The 15,437-nt window shown below is 33.3% G+C and overlaps 2 protein-coding genes across 4 annotated transcripts; one reads left to right on the top strand and one right to left on the bottom strand.

The window, feature by feature from the left end:
- The first annotated feature begins 1,328 nt into the window (after positions 1 to 1,328).
- LOC112507769 (UDP-glycosyltransferase TURAN) lies at positions 1,329 to 7,397 on the top strand. Of its 2 annotated transcripts, XM_025112471.1 has the most exons (17): positions 1,366 to 1,403; positions 1,513 to 1,638; positions 2,616 to 2,649; positions 3,485 to 3,540; positions 3,637 to 3,777; positions 3,949 to 4,097; positions 4,184 to 4,273; positions 4,519 to 4,585; positions 4,660 to 4,723; positions 4,844 to 4,958; positions 5,114 to 5,280; positions 5,373 to 5,483; positions 5,574 to 5,635; positions 6,018 to 6,070; positions 6,163 to 6,238; positions 6,318 to 6,446; positions 6,540 to 7,397. In XM_025112471.1, the coding sequence occupies exons 2-17, from the start codon at positions 1,540 to 1,542 to the stop codon at positions 6,561 to 6,563; spliced, it is 1,437 nt and encodes a 478-aa protein (XP_024968239.1). In that variant the 5' UTR covers positions 1,366 to 1,403; positions 1,513 to 1,539; the 3' UTR covers positions 6,564 to 7,397. The 2 variants fall into 2 exon arrangements, with proteins under 2 accessions (XP_024968238.1, XP_024968239.1); XM_025112470.1 differs by having other exon boundaries at positions 1,329 to 1,638.
- On the bottom strand, positions 7,250 to 10,868 carry LOC112507770 ((S)-2-hydroxy-acid oxidase GLO1). 2 transcript variants are annotated; one of them, XM_025112472.1, is made up of 11 exons: positions 10,842 to 10,868; positions 10,567 to 10,715; positions 10,255 to 10,379; positions 9,985 to 10,031; positions 9,716 to 9,793; positions 9,499 to 9,623; positions 9,076 to 9,142; positions 8,861 to 8,993; positions 8,670 to 8,770; positions 8,140 to 8,244; positions 7,250 to 7,624 (listed from the first exon to the last, which is right to left on the bottom strand). In XM_025112472.1, exons 2-11 carry the CDS (start codon positions 10,701 to 10,703, stop codon positions 7,433 to 7,435), a joined length of 1,110 nt encoding a protein of 369 aa, XP_024968240.1. In that variant the 5' UTR covers positions 10,704 to 10,715; positions 10,842 to 10,868; the 3' UTR covers positions 7,250 to 7,432. The 2 variants fall into 2 exon arrangements, with proteins under 2 accessions (XP_024968240.1, XP_024968241.1); XM_025112473.1 differs by having other exon boundaries at positions 10,567 to 10,712; positions 10,842 to 10,854.
- Between the last annotated feature and the right edge of the window lie 4,569 nt (positions 10,869 to 15,437).

Genomic DNA, 15,437 nt, shown 5'->3' with positions numbered 1-15,437 from the left:
CTAAGGAATGTTAAAATCCTTTATCCATGGAATTCATAGGAATCTGAAGATTCCTTCTGCTGAAAAGAATGAACCAAACGAAGGAAATGAATCTGGTCAAAGGAATTCAACATTCCAATTCCTTCAGATTCCTCCAGAATTTGCGAACCAAACGCCACCTTAGAGTTATTTAAACTGCGTGATATTATAAGTCAAATCGATTCGATTTGTTTGATCTACAAAGGTTTATTTGTTCAAAAAAAAATCAATTAATATAAAAAATTTAAAAGTAACGTACAAATTGGTCCATATGCTTTGTCAAAAACTAACACTTTTCGTCTCAACAGTTTTAAAATTACAAGATGACTATCATAATTTATATAAAGTCCGGATTTGGTCCTTACATCTAACAACCACTATAAAAATTCCAATAAATAAAGGGCATGTTTGTTATTTTTATCACTCTATTGTCTTCTACTTGATCAAAAACCATACAGACCAAGGCTATAAAATAAATTTTGATCATATAATACACAAAATAAACTGATAAAAGAACAAAAATACATCTTCTTGGAACTTTTTAATGGCAACAAATCCGAACATCTATACTATATTACAAAACATTTGACAAAAACTCATAAAAACCATTTTTAATGCATAAAGTATGGTATATTGATGCAAATTACTTAAAATTCAAGATTACAAGTAAATTATGCCAAGTACAACTTATTAAAGCTCCATGTTTAAATTCGTGTAACTATGTTTGAATTCGTGTAACTAACTGCGGATAAACATAATCAAATAGAGGATAAACATCTCATTTTAAATCTAAAAAATCTAAAATATAATTAGGATAATTATCGAGTTCTAATAAAATAATTAATTATTATCTTTATAAAAAAATTATATCATTAAACCAAATATAAATTACTTCGATATTGAACATAAATTAAATTATAATAAAAAAATTGAATTAAAAAATTACATAAAAAATATGAATATTAAATAGTTAATTTGATACTAATATCGATAAATTTTCGTCAAATTTTTATGATATCTTCAAGTTCATATTTTATTTAAAATAAAAACATCATCGCTTTTTGAAAATCACATAAAACTATCTTATAACATCGACTGAGATTAAAAATAAAATACAATATTAAAATTAAGATATATCTCGCAGCATTGCACGAATATTCATTTAGTTTTCGTAAACCGTTATATCCATTTTTTAGTTCGAAGCTGGACTAAAAGTGTTATTTTTGACAAATTACAAGGACTAAATGTTTAGTTTACTCAAAAACTAATCGTCTCAAAAACGGCAGGATGCCTTCCGACGGATCCTTGCAAATTAAAACAATGAAATCTTCTAAACCAAGAAAATCTCTATTTTGATTCGGAAGCAAAAACTGAATCATCCACTGGTACCCTAATTCTTCTCGTAGCTTCAGTCCAATTTTAGTTGGATCATACTCCAATTTTCAACGACAGTGGAAGTAACTAAAGATCAATTCAAATCATTTGTTCAAGAAGAATCTGTGGAAGTAGGTGAAAAACGGAATGGAATTCGGGAAGAGACGCAGAGCAGCAGTTGTGGTACTCGGTGATATTGGTCGCAGCCCTCGTATGCAATTCCATGCCCTTTCTCTTGCTCGTCAGGTTTCGCTCTCTATCATCCGAAGAAGCAAACAATTAGATTTCAGATTATTTTTTTCATTCAATCAATCAAGTTCGCTATTCTTACTGACAAGGTTTTGATTTGTTTGAGGCATGCATATGTGACCTTTCTGTGTTTGCTTTACTGAGTTTGATTTGGTGCTCAATAGATTCTGCAGAATGCATAAGTTTATCCACCACATCTGCTTCATATTACGAGATACTTTTCGATTTTGAACTCAATTTTGAAAACCCGAAGTTATAAAATTGATGATTCAACTATTGAAACCAGTAAGGATGATAATCAATACTGTTTATATGCTTCAAATCAGATATTATTATTCTTCCAGAGTTTAAAAAAATTTGTGTAAAAAATTCGTATCTTAGGTCTGACTGCAAATTGATTTCCTAAAGCCAAAATTTATCTCTAATTTTTATTGAAGGGAGTTTTGATCTAGGTGCTTGTCTGATGAACAAATGAAAATGCGTTTTCTGCCAAGTTTTTAAGTTGTTTGTTGAGACTATACCTAGAATACGGAAAAGATGCAATCTATCCTTATATATCAGGATCATTTCAATGTAGGATTTTAGCACTAAAGCAATTGTTAAGCTTCAAGTCTCTAAATCTTGACTCCGCTTTATTATGGATTGATTGGAATAATGGATTTAGTATCTGCAGTCCATAGATGCATAGCAGCAACGCCTAAATCAACTTCACTTTCACCTGACTTTTTTTTCTTACTATTAGTTCCAATTTTCTACATGTTAGCTTCTTGAATCTGTTGCTAGTGTAAGAATATTAGTGATCAGGCCTTAAATGACCACCCATTATTGGGAACTGTAGAATTCTCTCTTAACATGTGCAACAAGAGTTGCTATGGATTATTATTAGCGTGTGAAAAATTGGTATATGAGAGGGCTGTCATTCCCTGATTCTTTATGCATTTTATGGTTGTTTGACTTTCTTTTTTGTATGGCAGGCAAATCTTGAGGTGGATATTGTTGCATATGGAGGTATACATTATATATTACTTATGATAATCTTCCATTAATAATCTCATCAGTCTCGTTAGGTTAATTAACTAGTGATGATGAAAAGATTCAGGTTGCAAAGTATGAGGATGATAATACTGTTCTAAAGATTAAGCAGTTAAAAAACTACTCTTCCAGAAACTATGAATCATTGAACCACCTACTTATTTATTCATATAAACACTTATTGCTCAAGTCACAATTAGTTTGCCAATCAACTTTTGCTATTACGTGACCATCAAATACCATCATATTTGTTTGGACATAGGTTAAGTGTACTGTTTCAAGATTATGTTTTCTGTAGGTTTGGTTTAGGATTTTGAGTCTGTCAAGTTGATTGAGTGGGAGGCGTAGGTGCGCTTTTGTTCTGTTTTGGCAGAGCATAAGATGAGGGAGGTTTACAGAATTCAAGTTTCAAGTTCTGTTGCTTCAAATTCAAGTTTTCATCATAAATCTCCATTGTTTCAAATTCGTTTTCAAGTTGCGAGTTTGAATATCATCTTTAGGCTTGTAGGTTTCAATGGCAATGGTTTCAAGGTTCAATGGGTGGTACAGTTCAATTGCTGTTGCAACATCAATGTATCCAAAGGAAGATGCCTTGCCTCCCTCCAATTGTAGTCTCATTTGGATCTCTTGATTATCAATGAATTTCAAAATTTTCCCAACAAAAAGTGGCAAAGTTCCATTATACTACACTTTCCAACAATTCTGAATAGTTTTCTAGAACCAAAAACTCGTAAAGTGTTTGAATAAGATAAGCATTTGCACTAAGTCACAAATGTCAGTGCTTGATATCTTCAATTATTTTTTTGGACAGGATCTGACCCATATTCTGCTCTATTAGAGCACCAATCTATACATATCCATACAATGGTATTGTTTATGTTGCTTAAATAATTTTGTATAATGCAAAAGGATCCTATAGACTTGATGTATCATATTGAGTGTATCATATTTTGTGTTCTGCAGAGGCTATGGCCATCAAGGGATGGAGTTTTACCAAAAATATTTCGTTCGGTTATGCTTTTGCTAAAGCCATTGATTCAGTTCATTATGCTTCTTTGGTTTCTTTGTGTTAAAATAAAGGCCCCAGATGTATTTATAGTGCAGGTGAGCTTGAGGTTCTACTTGAAATGTAAAACACTTACTTTCACAATTCTCAAATCTTATGTCTTTTTATAGCTTTAATTTCTGCTTAGAAATTGAATCCCTGAAAGGTGAAAGATCGACTTTTTTTTCTCCTTTTTGTTGTTGTAAATGTGGGTGTTTATGGTTATGTAGAATCCACCTTCCGTTCCAACTTTAGTTGCTGTCAAATGGGCCAGCTGGCTGAGGCAGTCCTCCTTCATCATTGATTGGCATAACTTTGGATACACTTTGCTTGCACTATCTCTTGGCAGAAGTAGTCGTTTCGTAGCGGTATATCATTGGTAAAAACTATATTCGTTATACTGGTTATGAATTTGAGGTATTGTGTATGACATGCTAATGCAAACTTGAGCTTTGAACTTTTTAGGGTTGAATTACATTTTGGGAAGATGGCACATGGATCTCTATGTGTCACAAAGGCAATGCAACATGAGTTGGAACAAGTTTGGGGAATCAAGTGAGAGGGTTAGCTTAAAGTTCAAGATATGCCATATACTGCTTCAGTCCCATGAAAGTTGCAAGCAAAAAAGAAAAGTTTGGGAAGTTCAAAGTAAAATTACTTGCCATTAAACTATGTTCCAAGGCAAAGATTGCAACTTTCATGGTACTAAGGGAGCATTTATGATTGATCATGTTTATTGACCTGTATAGTAACAATAATTTCCATTACATTCTCTTTTTTTTCCTTTTTAAAATTTGTAGAGCCACGGTGTTATATGACCAGCCTCCTGAGTTTTTCTGCCCAACTCATCTCGAAGAAAAGCACAAGGTAAATCAAACAGCATTTCAAGACATTCTAAACATGCAGTATTCCAGAAACTTCATATTGATTGTTGATTGCAGTTGTTTTGTAGAATTAAGAAAGATATATTCAAGTCAAATGGTCCTCTAGACTGCATCAGCTATGGTAATAGAAGTAATACTGTGGATCATCTTTCTCTTGTTCCCCCCTTTCTTCCTTATGTTTATATTTTTATGAGGGGATGGGGTTGTGAGCTTTGAGTAATCAAATACACTGATATTGTAGGAATAACTAGCAATGACATACAAGATCCAAATTCAACTCTATTTACGAACCTGATTGGTGACGATTATCACTTGAAGCAGAATAGGCCTGCACTTATTGTTAGCAGTACAAGCTGGTGAGTTCTACAAACCATTGTAGCATAGGTTAGGAACATACTTTTTGACCTTTTTGTTTAAACAAAGGAAAAAAAACCATTAATAGTGATCTAAGTCAAAAGACAATTTCTATTTCTGACAAGAGAATTAACTGCTGGATGATTTTATCTTTCAGGACCCCAGATGAGGATTTCGGCATTCTTTTGGAAGCAGCAGTCATGTACGACAGGCGTGTTGCTGCATTACTGAATGAGAATGATTCAAATGGGGAAGAAGTTCTATGGAAGGCCATTGATGATGGGAAGACATTTTCGTATCCTAGGTTATTATTTATCATCACTGGTAGGAATCCAATTCCTTATCTGTGTTATAACTGACATAACTAGAATAGATGATAAAAGTTCTCAACTTGGAGTATTCTAAACACCATGAAGGAAAAGGACCCGAGAAAGAGAAATACGAAGAGAAGATAAAGAAGCTGAACCTCAAGCGCGTAGCTTTCCGTACCATGTGGCTGTCACCGGAGGATTACCCATTTCTTCTTGGTGAGGAAATTAATGGTTCAATGTGTGTACAAAACTTCCGTCCATTAAGTTGTGATCATCATGTGTTCTTTGCTTGTTCTATATCTACAGGATCAGCTGATCTTGGTGTTTGCTTGCATACTTCTTCATCGGGGTTGGATCTCCCAATGAAGGTGTATAATCTGCTTAAATTTGTTGTTCATCAAAAAGTTCGTCATTTTATACTTCAGATATCTGTCATTTTATACTTCAGAAACAACCGCTGTACCGGTTGGGGTGGGTCCTTTGGTTAAATGACCTTATGCCATTTTTTTAAAAATCCATGACCTTCTGAGATGTTTGAGAATATTGCTGCTTAACAGAAGAGTGCCACTTCCACACACAAGAATGCCTCGAAACCTGTCAGAAGGTTAAGTATCAAAAAAAGATTTGTCAGAAGGTCATTTAGCTAAATAACCCCCTTTTTTGGGTAGAGGTCAGCTTCAGAGCAGGATATACTGGGTGTCTGGGTTTGTTTATTTGGTTTGGTTTATATCTGTCATTGTCTCCTGTCAGGTTGTTGACATGTTTGGATGCGGTCTGCCTGTTTGCGCTGTTTCTTATTCTTGGTAGATAACTTATCTCCATCTTGTTCCAGTAATCCAGTCTAACGCTTGAAAAAAGTACACAAATTTGACCTCTTGTTTTGACTTCGATGAAGCATCACAGAGCTTGTAAAACCAGATAAGAATGGGCTACTCTTCTCATCATCATCGGAGCTTGCTGATGAGCTAATGGTAAGCCAGTAAATTAAACTGAATAAATCATATAAATTCCTCTAAATTTGCGATGGTTTGTGAATCGGTAACTTCACAGATGCTCTTCAAGGGTTTTCCCAATGAATGTGATGCTTTAAAAATGCTGAGAAACGGGGTTCTGGAGATGGGATTGTCTGCAAGGTGGGCGACCGAGTGGGAAGCTAATGCAATGCCATTGATATCCAAGGCAAGCTCACCTGTTTCCATATCTACTGCAAACTTTACTGTATGTATCATCAGCTCATTGCATTGAACTAGAACTCAATTCTTGATTTTTCAGGTGATTTCTGGTGACCTGCATTGATTTTAAGTTGATCTGAAAGAGGATCAGCACAAAGATTCAAAGGTTTCCTGCATAAACCACACGGAACTGACTTTTTGGAAGTTACTTTCTGTTCTTAATTAGGAAGTTTGTGCTTTTACACGAGTTGTTACTTGATATCCTTGCTGAACTTGCTTAGTTTTTTTTTTTTTAATTTCATCAATCATTTGGTGTAATTGTGATTTATGCGAGATCGAAAAGTTTTAGTTAAGCTATAATACAGGTTAGGAGATATGGAGAGCACACTTGTATAAGCTAACTTAAACCCAATATCGCCATAAAGCAGGGGTCTAGGGCAGTGCCCCTTATGGAAGTAGATGTCCCTGAAGTTGAAACAGAGTCTTCTGATGTTTGCATAAGGGATCAGGAGGCCGATTCCGAAGGCAAAGGTTCAGAAGGCCAACTGATCTTAAGAAGGTTGAAGATCAGAAAGCTAATGACTTTTATCTGATCTGGAACAACCGTTTTTCATTCATATCGTTGGTGGGAACTGATTTAACACTGAAATAACTATTTTTCGCCATAATAACTGTCGTTTAACATACTAAAAACATCACTGAAACTTGAGTGTTTTTGCCTAAAAAACAAGTGTGAATTTGGACCATCCCAAAGTGAATTTCGTGCAACTCTAGTCTGTGAAAGGGTGTGAAACATTACTCTCGGAAAGTGTTCGATACAAGATCCATTATTCTATCAAAGTGTATCTCGATTGAAACATCATCCAAACCCAGATGGTTCACAAGGAAGAATGTACAAGTAAGTGCAGTGATTGACATTTAGGAAATTTATAGATTCGTACAGCTTTGGTTCATAACTATTGAGCATTTTCAAAATGCACCTATATGTTTCATCTATAACCTTGGTGCAGGACGAGCCCTGGGAGCATCCCACTCGGTGACGATGTGATTACGGGTGATCTGTTTGAGCGAGGTACAACCACTTAATGCCATGGTTAGTTCGAATTCATCGCGTAACATCTGAAGCACTTTCTTCACTCCTGCTTCTCCTTCAGCAGCCAAGGAAAACACCACAGGTCTTCCAATCTGGAATTTCACAACTCAATTGTTCATTCTATATGTTCTCACTCCAAAAAAAAAGAAAACGATTCTTTTAGATCGCACAAATGTCCTAAGAGTACTTAACAGGACAAAAGTTTATAGGACCATTTATTATTTGTCTTGTCTAAAGTGTTACAATAAGTTGTTAAGATGAAGCTAGATAATCTAACAAGTTATATCGACGATGGTTGGCAAACTAACATGACATATATAATAAATTGTCATATTAGTCTTTTTATAGGACATGTTGTAGAAGTATCTTATGTATAAAAAAGCCAATAAGGTGATCCGTTACTTGAGTTCTGTTTATGCTGTACAACTTTGTCGATAGAACTTGTTAGGTCAGTTCTAATAACTTATTGTTATGCACACTGTTCTTGGTCATATCAACTTGAAGTCCTATTAATTACTGTATTAGGATGGTTGAGCACCATAATAAACCCACTTTGTTTGGTATCTCTGCTTAGCTGCAATGCGAAAGTAGTACATGCTATACTTACAAATATGCCGGAAGCTCCAAGCGCCAGAGCCTTGAAAACATCAGTACCACGCCGAACACCACCGTCCAAGAATACAGGTACACGCCCTTGTGCAGCTTTCACAACCTGACCCCACATTTATTTATTAGACCATATCAAATATATAGATTTCAAAATGTCCAAGGACTCGAACCAGACCGCCTAGAGACCGGATTTGGTTAGGCCCGGTTCACACAAAGGACCTGACCAGTTAAGTTTTTTTTGCATCTTTAGCCTAAAAGTGCATTTAGTACACAAATGTGACACGACAGGAATGGACCGGACATGACAAGATAGGACATGTGAGAGTGAGATAGGCAGTTGAAAGAATTGTGACAAGTTTTAGGGTTTTAGTTTGTCACGGGTAGTTTGGTAATTTACCACCAATCTTGTCTCATCTCCCAGTATTATGTAGTCCCAAACATGGGACCACAAGTTTTTGTACTCTCCCCTTATGTCCTGCCTACCAAACCTATCATAAGGGTGCTAAGAGGTATAAACAAGTTCGATACCTCCTCCAAAGCCATGATGGTGGCGGGTACGTAATCAAGTTGACGAGCTCCATGATTGGATACAATAATACCGGCTGCTCCGGCTTGTATAGCTAACCTTGCTGTATGATCAAGAAGCGAACACGAAAAACCATAAGGTTTAACATACTCGAATTGGAAAGAAAATTAATTGAGGTTTTGATCGATCTTACTATCCTCGGCAGTGATAACACCCTTCACAAGAATTGGCATCGTAGTGATCGTCTGAAGCCACTTCACATCCTTCCAGCTCAAAGTGCGGTCAATCTGACCAGCAACATAAGAAGCTAATCCGGAGTCGTTAGCCTGAATCAAGCAGACAGTATTAGGGAAAAAATTAGTTGTTTCAGAACCTTGTAAATTTGAAAAAGACCGATTATCAACTCACTTCATCCATCTTGCCAAGGTCCAGACCCTCAAAGTTCTTCAATGTCAAAAATGGCGGTAAAGTGAATCTGTTCAAGCAACGGACTGAAATCTGTTAGATCCGTCATACAGATGGTAAAACCAAATCAAACCCAGTAAATTCCATACAAAAGTAAAGGTATGGTCTGAAAAGTAAGATGTACGCAGATGAAAAGAACCCCAAATTGTGAGGCCATTAGCACCAAAAGTTGCTTCAACCCGCATATATGCCGTTTCAATATGAACACAACATATATGCCATTTCTCCTCCATCTTTACCATTTTTCTGTTCTTTTTGCTCATCGGTGAAAGCTTCCTCTCCAGCAAAGTGTGGAATTTGTAGTACTAATGATAAACTAATGAAAAACATCTTCATGTTACACTAAGCTGGCTAGTTCCAGTGCACCTGTTTTTGATGTCAGCTTCTCGACGCCCCAGTCTTGGTGTGTCGACCGTTAAAGCTATAGCTTTGAAGCCTGCTTGTTCAGCTCTTCTCACAAGCTGAGCCACGACGTTACGGTTCTTGTACACCTGATTTCAGGGTCAGTAAAGTCAAAAACTTATACGAACCCAAATAAGGAAGAAAGCGAAAGCAATAACAATCACGAAAGACGGTGGCTCACGTAAAGCTGGAAAAAGCGGATTCCAGGTCCTGTTGAAGCAACCTCCTCAACACTAGACGTTGCCCATGATGACAGTGTCTAGAAAACAAAAACAACCGGTAAATGCTGCTTCACATTTCTAAATTTCAACCAAACGAACCCGATATATCTTTATTGAAAGTAGGGTCTAGGGATAATATGTAGACAGACTTGTCCTCTACCCCAAAAAGGTAAAGCGGCTGTTTCCATGAAGACGCCCAACTAGTGTCAAGAATAGAGGAACTACTAACCATAATAGTCCCAGCTGCAGATGCGGCTCTAGCTGTTGCATATTCACCTATATAGAGAACATAGAAGACATATAAGTGGCAAAGATAGCTCATTGTTCTACTTTTTTAGGGAGACAGTTCTGCATACATCCCACCGTCCCAGACCCCATCTTAGGTGGGATATACTTGGCTTGGTTGGTTTTGTTTATCTTTTACCAAAATCAGGAACCAAGAAAAAACACTTAGGTAGCATGGATATAAGAAGTAGAAATATAACATTTGATTGTTTACCTTCAGGGTGAGCCATCTTCTGCATTGCTGTTGGGGCTATGAGAATGGGCATAGACACCTTGAATCCCAAAATGGTTGTAGTCATGTCTATCTTGCTCACATCGATAAGAATCCGGGGCCTAAACCTGTTTCAAAACGAAACAAACAGGTATAACAGCAAAGGTTACGCAGGCGCATATGATACTATGTGAAAGTACGTGGAACACATTAGATTACTTTCTAAAAGGGTCATTCACGAATAGTTCCAACAAATTATTCAAGTCTAATCGACGTGGGAATCTAACATAGTAAAGATTGTTGAATTGGGCTTACAGGATTCTAGCGAAAGCATTTCGGTTCTCTTCTAGAGTCCACTGGTCCTCAGCACCAGAGGCATAGTAGTCATAGACCATCTTTGGCAACTTCTCCTTGGCAATTGCCTGATACTCACTCACATTTGTTACCTCCATCTCTCTTCCCTACTTCCTCCAACACAAATCAGAATTCAATACATCTCAAAAATACAACTATAGATATGTGTGTGTGTGTGTGTGTATATATATATATATATATATATGAATTTGAAAGGCAATGGAGTGAAGATGAACCTGTTTGGGTATTGTTGAAGAAAGAATAGAAGAATAAAGAAGGAAAGAAGAGGTTATATATATATATATATATAGAGAGAGAGAGAGAGAGAGAGAGAGAGAGATAAAAGTGATGGAAATAAGGATGAAGACAAGAAAAGGGGATGAGTGATTGGAGGTGAGAAATGAAAACCTAATCCAAGGGCAAGTTGCTTCTCCTTCACATGATTCATGGTGTCGTTCAGGGCTTTTATCCATTATCATCATTTTATTTCTATTTCTACTTTCGAATGAATTATTTTTGTCACCGTGGCAACGAAAAAGACGATTGTTTGACATTCTGTTGACAATCACTCTTTGTTTGTCAATGTTTTTCACCCTTATGTGACAAAAGTATGATATGCGATCTTCTCTTATATATTTTCACATGTACCTGTCTCATGATCATCATAAAGAAGAAAAACTGGATTGGTAGTGTACGAATTCGAATCAAAGACCTTGCTTGCCAAATCCTTTTATGTTCAAGTTACTTAAAAAAACAACCATAACTAAAAAATTCCAATTCATTTGTCAGATTATATTATATTATTGTTAATTAAACACTTAATCAAACTCCATAACATTTCTTTCCAATACCTTCTAGATTCATTTTTTTTAAACATATTCTATTATATTTCTCTTTTCAAATATCATGTCCTTGGTCAAATGCTTCCAAGTAAAGTTTGAAGTTTTTTTTAGAGGGAAGGCAACTTACCAATCATTTTGAAGGATTCCAAGTATTTGAAATACGAAGATTTTGAAATCTCTGGGGTAGTGTTTGGTTTGAAGGAATAAAATGAATTTGAAGTATTTGTATTTCAAATCCATTCCAATCTCATGGTTGGTTTGTTAGATTGTTCGGATTTGAAATCCTTCAAATATAGGATTTTGAAATCCTTAGGGAGTGTTCGGGGATTTCACGGGATTTCGTAGGATCGTATGCAATAAGGTTATAAAGAATGTCAAAAACATTTGTTTTGTAATAACCGATTAATAAAAATATAATTCAATTATTTTTATAATAATTATTTATATTTTTTTTCTATAAATTATTTATATAATGAAATCCAATTTCATTCCAAATCTTACAAACCAAGTACACTAATGATTTTAAATTCATTTCAATCCAAATCCAAATTCCTCCATTAAATCTAAATCCTTTAAAAACAATCATGTAAACCAAATGGACCCGGAGGGTTTTCAAAGGATTATATATATAATGCTTTAAAAATGTGAAAAAAATATTTGTTTAAAATGTAATTTAATTATTTTTATAATTATTTATAATTTGTTTTTATAAATTATTTGTAAAGAATGAAATACAATTTTATTCCAAATCCTATAAATCAAACACATCGAATATTCTAAATCCTTCCAAATCAAAATACCCCTCCAATTCTAAATCCTTTTACGAAATTCAAATCCCTCAGAAAACTATTCTATCAAACCAAATGCCCTTTTACTGTTGTGTTCTCGAATTTGGGGAGAAAAGAAAATATAGGAAATGGACGGAAAAAAAAGGTAAATAAAATAATTTTTTGATTATGTTCTCGAAATGGAAGGAAATAGAATAAATTTTTATGTTCTTAACCACGGGAAAAATGTCGTTTTACTATTATACTTTTTAAAAATATATTATTTAATATAAAAAATTGGATAATTTTAATAATTTTTTTTAAAGAGTTCTAATTTCTTTCCTTCCCCTTCCTCCCACATTTGAGTGAAAACTTCTCGTTATTTTCCCTTCCTTTCCTTTCTCTCCTAAAAAAGTTTCAAAAACACGATTTTTTTTAATTTCCACCCTTGCCCTCGATTTCCTTTCCATCATAAAAAAGGTGTCGAGAATACAACGCAAGTGTTCAAGGATTCCCAACTCCCCTTTGTTGTTCCAAAGGTTGAGTATGTATCGTATGGGGAATCATCGAGTGAGTCGAAATATAGTTTCTACAACAATGCTGATTCGATTTCCATGCTTATTGAAATACTACTTGGGAGAGTTGGAGTAACGTTTTAGTAGCTTATTGTCACTTTTTCAATTATAACTCTCATTGATATAGTAACACCCTCAAATACGAAAATAATGACTAATTTAAAATTTTCATTAATACAACAAATAAAATATAAATCTATTTTCTATTAATCAATACTTGAATTACCTCGAATATCGAATATGAAATCATTATCTATACTATATTATAAAGCATTTGCCTAAAACTCTTAAAAACTCTTAAACTCTCAAAACTCTTAAACTCGTTCATCTCTATCCGATTTCATCCCATAACTGAATTTGTGTAACTAACTGCAGATAAACACAATCAAATACAGGATAAACATCTAATTTTAAATATAAAAAATTAAAATATAATTAGGATAATCATTGAGTTCTAACAAAATACTTAAATAATATCTTTATAAAATGTAATATTATTAAACCAAAAATAAATTATTTCATTATTAAACTTAAATTAAATTAAAAATAATAATTTATAGTATATTATAAAATATTTGACAAAAACTCTTAAAAACTACTTTTTTATACGTAAAGTATTGTTTATTAATGCATATTACTTAAAAACTCAAGATTACAAGTAGATTGTGCGTAAGTACAACTTATTAAAGCCCCATATCTGAATTCGTGTAACTAATTGCGAATAAACATAATCAAATACAAGATAAACATCTTATTTTAAATATAAAAAATCTAAAATATAATTAGGATAATCATTGAGTTCTAACAAAATACTTAATTATTATCTTTATAAAATGTTATATTATTAAACCAAAAATAAATTATTTCATTATTAAACTTAAATTAAATTATAATAAAAAATAAATTAAATAAATTACATAAAAAATGAAAACTTTTAAATAATTGATTTGACATTAACATTGATATATATATTTTTTTAAAAATTTATGATATCTTTAAATTTATATTTTATTCAATTATAAAATCATTATTGTTTTTTTTTAAACACATAATCTATACTATCTATACTATATTATAAAACATTTGACAAAAACTCTTAAGTGAAAATAAATTACTTCGTTGTTAGACTTAAATTAAATTATAATAAAAAGTTGAATTAAAGAAATTGTGTGATTGTGTAACCATAACCTATCAAAACCATGATCAATCGAGTGTAACCATAACCTATCGAAACTATGAGTAATCGTTGTGATACATGTGTGATTATCTAACCCTAAACGATCGAAACCATGATCAAATTGAGTGTGCAAGTGATGTTATAATAGTGATATCACATGATTATCACACCCATATCGCACCAAATCGTTTAGTGGATTTCGTCCGTAATCGTTGTGATAAATGTGTGATTGTCTAATCATAACCTATCGAAACCATCCGAAATCGTTGTGATAAATGTGTGATTGTCTAACCATAACCGATCGAAACCATGATAAAATCGAGTTTGTTGTTATGATAGTGATATCACATGATTATCACACCCATATCGCACCAAATCGTTTAGTGGATTTCGCCCGTAATCGTTGTGATAAATGTGTGATTGTCTAATCCTGACCTATCGAAATAATCTGAAATCGTTGTGATAATGTCTAACCTAACCCATCGAAACCATGATCAAATTGAGTGATATTGATATCACATGATTATCACATCCATATCACACAAAATCATTTAATCGATTTCGCCAGTAATCGTCGTGATAAATGTGTGATAAACTAATTCTAATCGAATGAAAGCATGTTCAAATCGAGTAATTGTGAAAGATACCTTTCGTGAGACTTTACGGCTTCTTTGTTCGTTGATTTCTCCTTGAAATCAACTTCTTAATCGATACCTAATAAAGATAAGGATAAATCACTCTAATTTTGAGGATTATAATGTGATCGTGTAATTGTGTTTAAGATTTTATGATATTGATTTTCATTATTACCCTTTTGAATCTCAATTTTGTTTGAATCTTTTTAAATTTCAATTTTAATTTCAAAAATCTTTTAATTTTAATTGTTATCACAATATGGAGTTAATAGGTTGTTCTGACGTTCTCGTAAATCACAGGGTTTTCGTTTGAACCCTTCCTTTTATATATATATATATATATATATATATATATATTAGAAGCGTACTTGCGCAATGCAACGAGATACATCGTGATTTTAATATTTCATTTTATTCTTTATCTCAGTCGATGTTATAATATGGCTTTATGTGATTTTGAGAAATCGATGATGTTATTATTTTTGAATAAAATATATGTTTGAAGATATCTTAAAATTTTGACAAAAATATATCGATATTAGTATCAAATTAACTATTTGAAATTCCTCATTTTTTGTGTTATTTTTTAATTCAATTTTTTATAATTTAATTTAGGGACAATAACGAAGTAATTTATATTTGGTTTAATAATATAATTTTTTATAAAGATAATAATTATTTATTTTGTTGGAACTCGATAATTATATTTTAGGTTTTTTATATTTTAAAATAAGATGTTTATCCTCTGTTTGATTATATTGATCCGCAATTAGTTATACGAATTCAAAAATCGAGCTTTGATAAGTTGTACTTTTGCATAATTTACTTGTAATCTT

This window comes from Cynara cardunculus, assembly GCF_001531365.2.
Source record: "Cynara cardunculus var. scolymus isolate 2C chromosome LG 2, CcrdV1, whole genome shotgun sequence".
NCBI classification, from domain to species: Eukaryota; Viridiplantae; Streptophyta; class Magnoliopsida; order Asterales; family Asteraceae; genus Cynara; species Cynara cardunculus.
The sequence above is the reverse complement of the archived record's forward strand: the minus strand, read 5'-3'. Positions and strand labels throughout refer to the sequence as shown.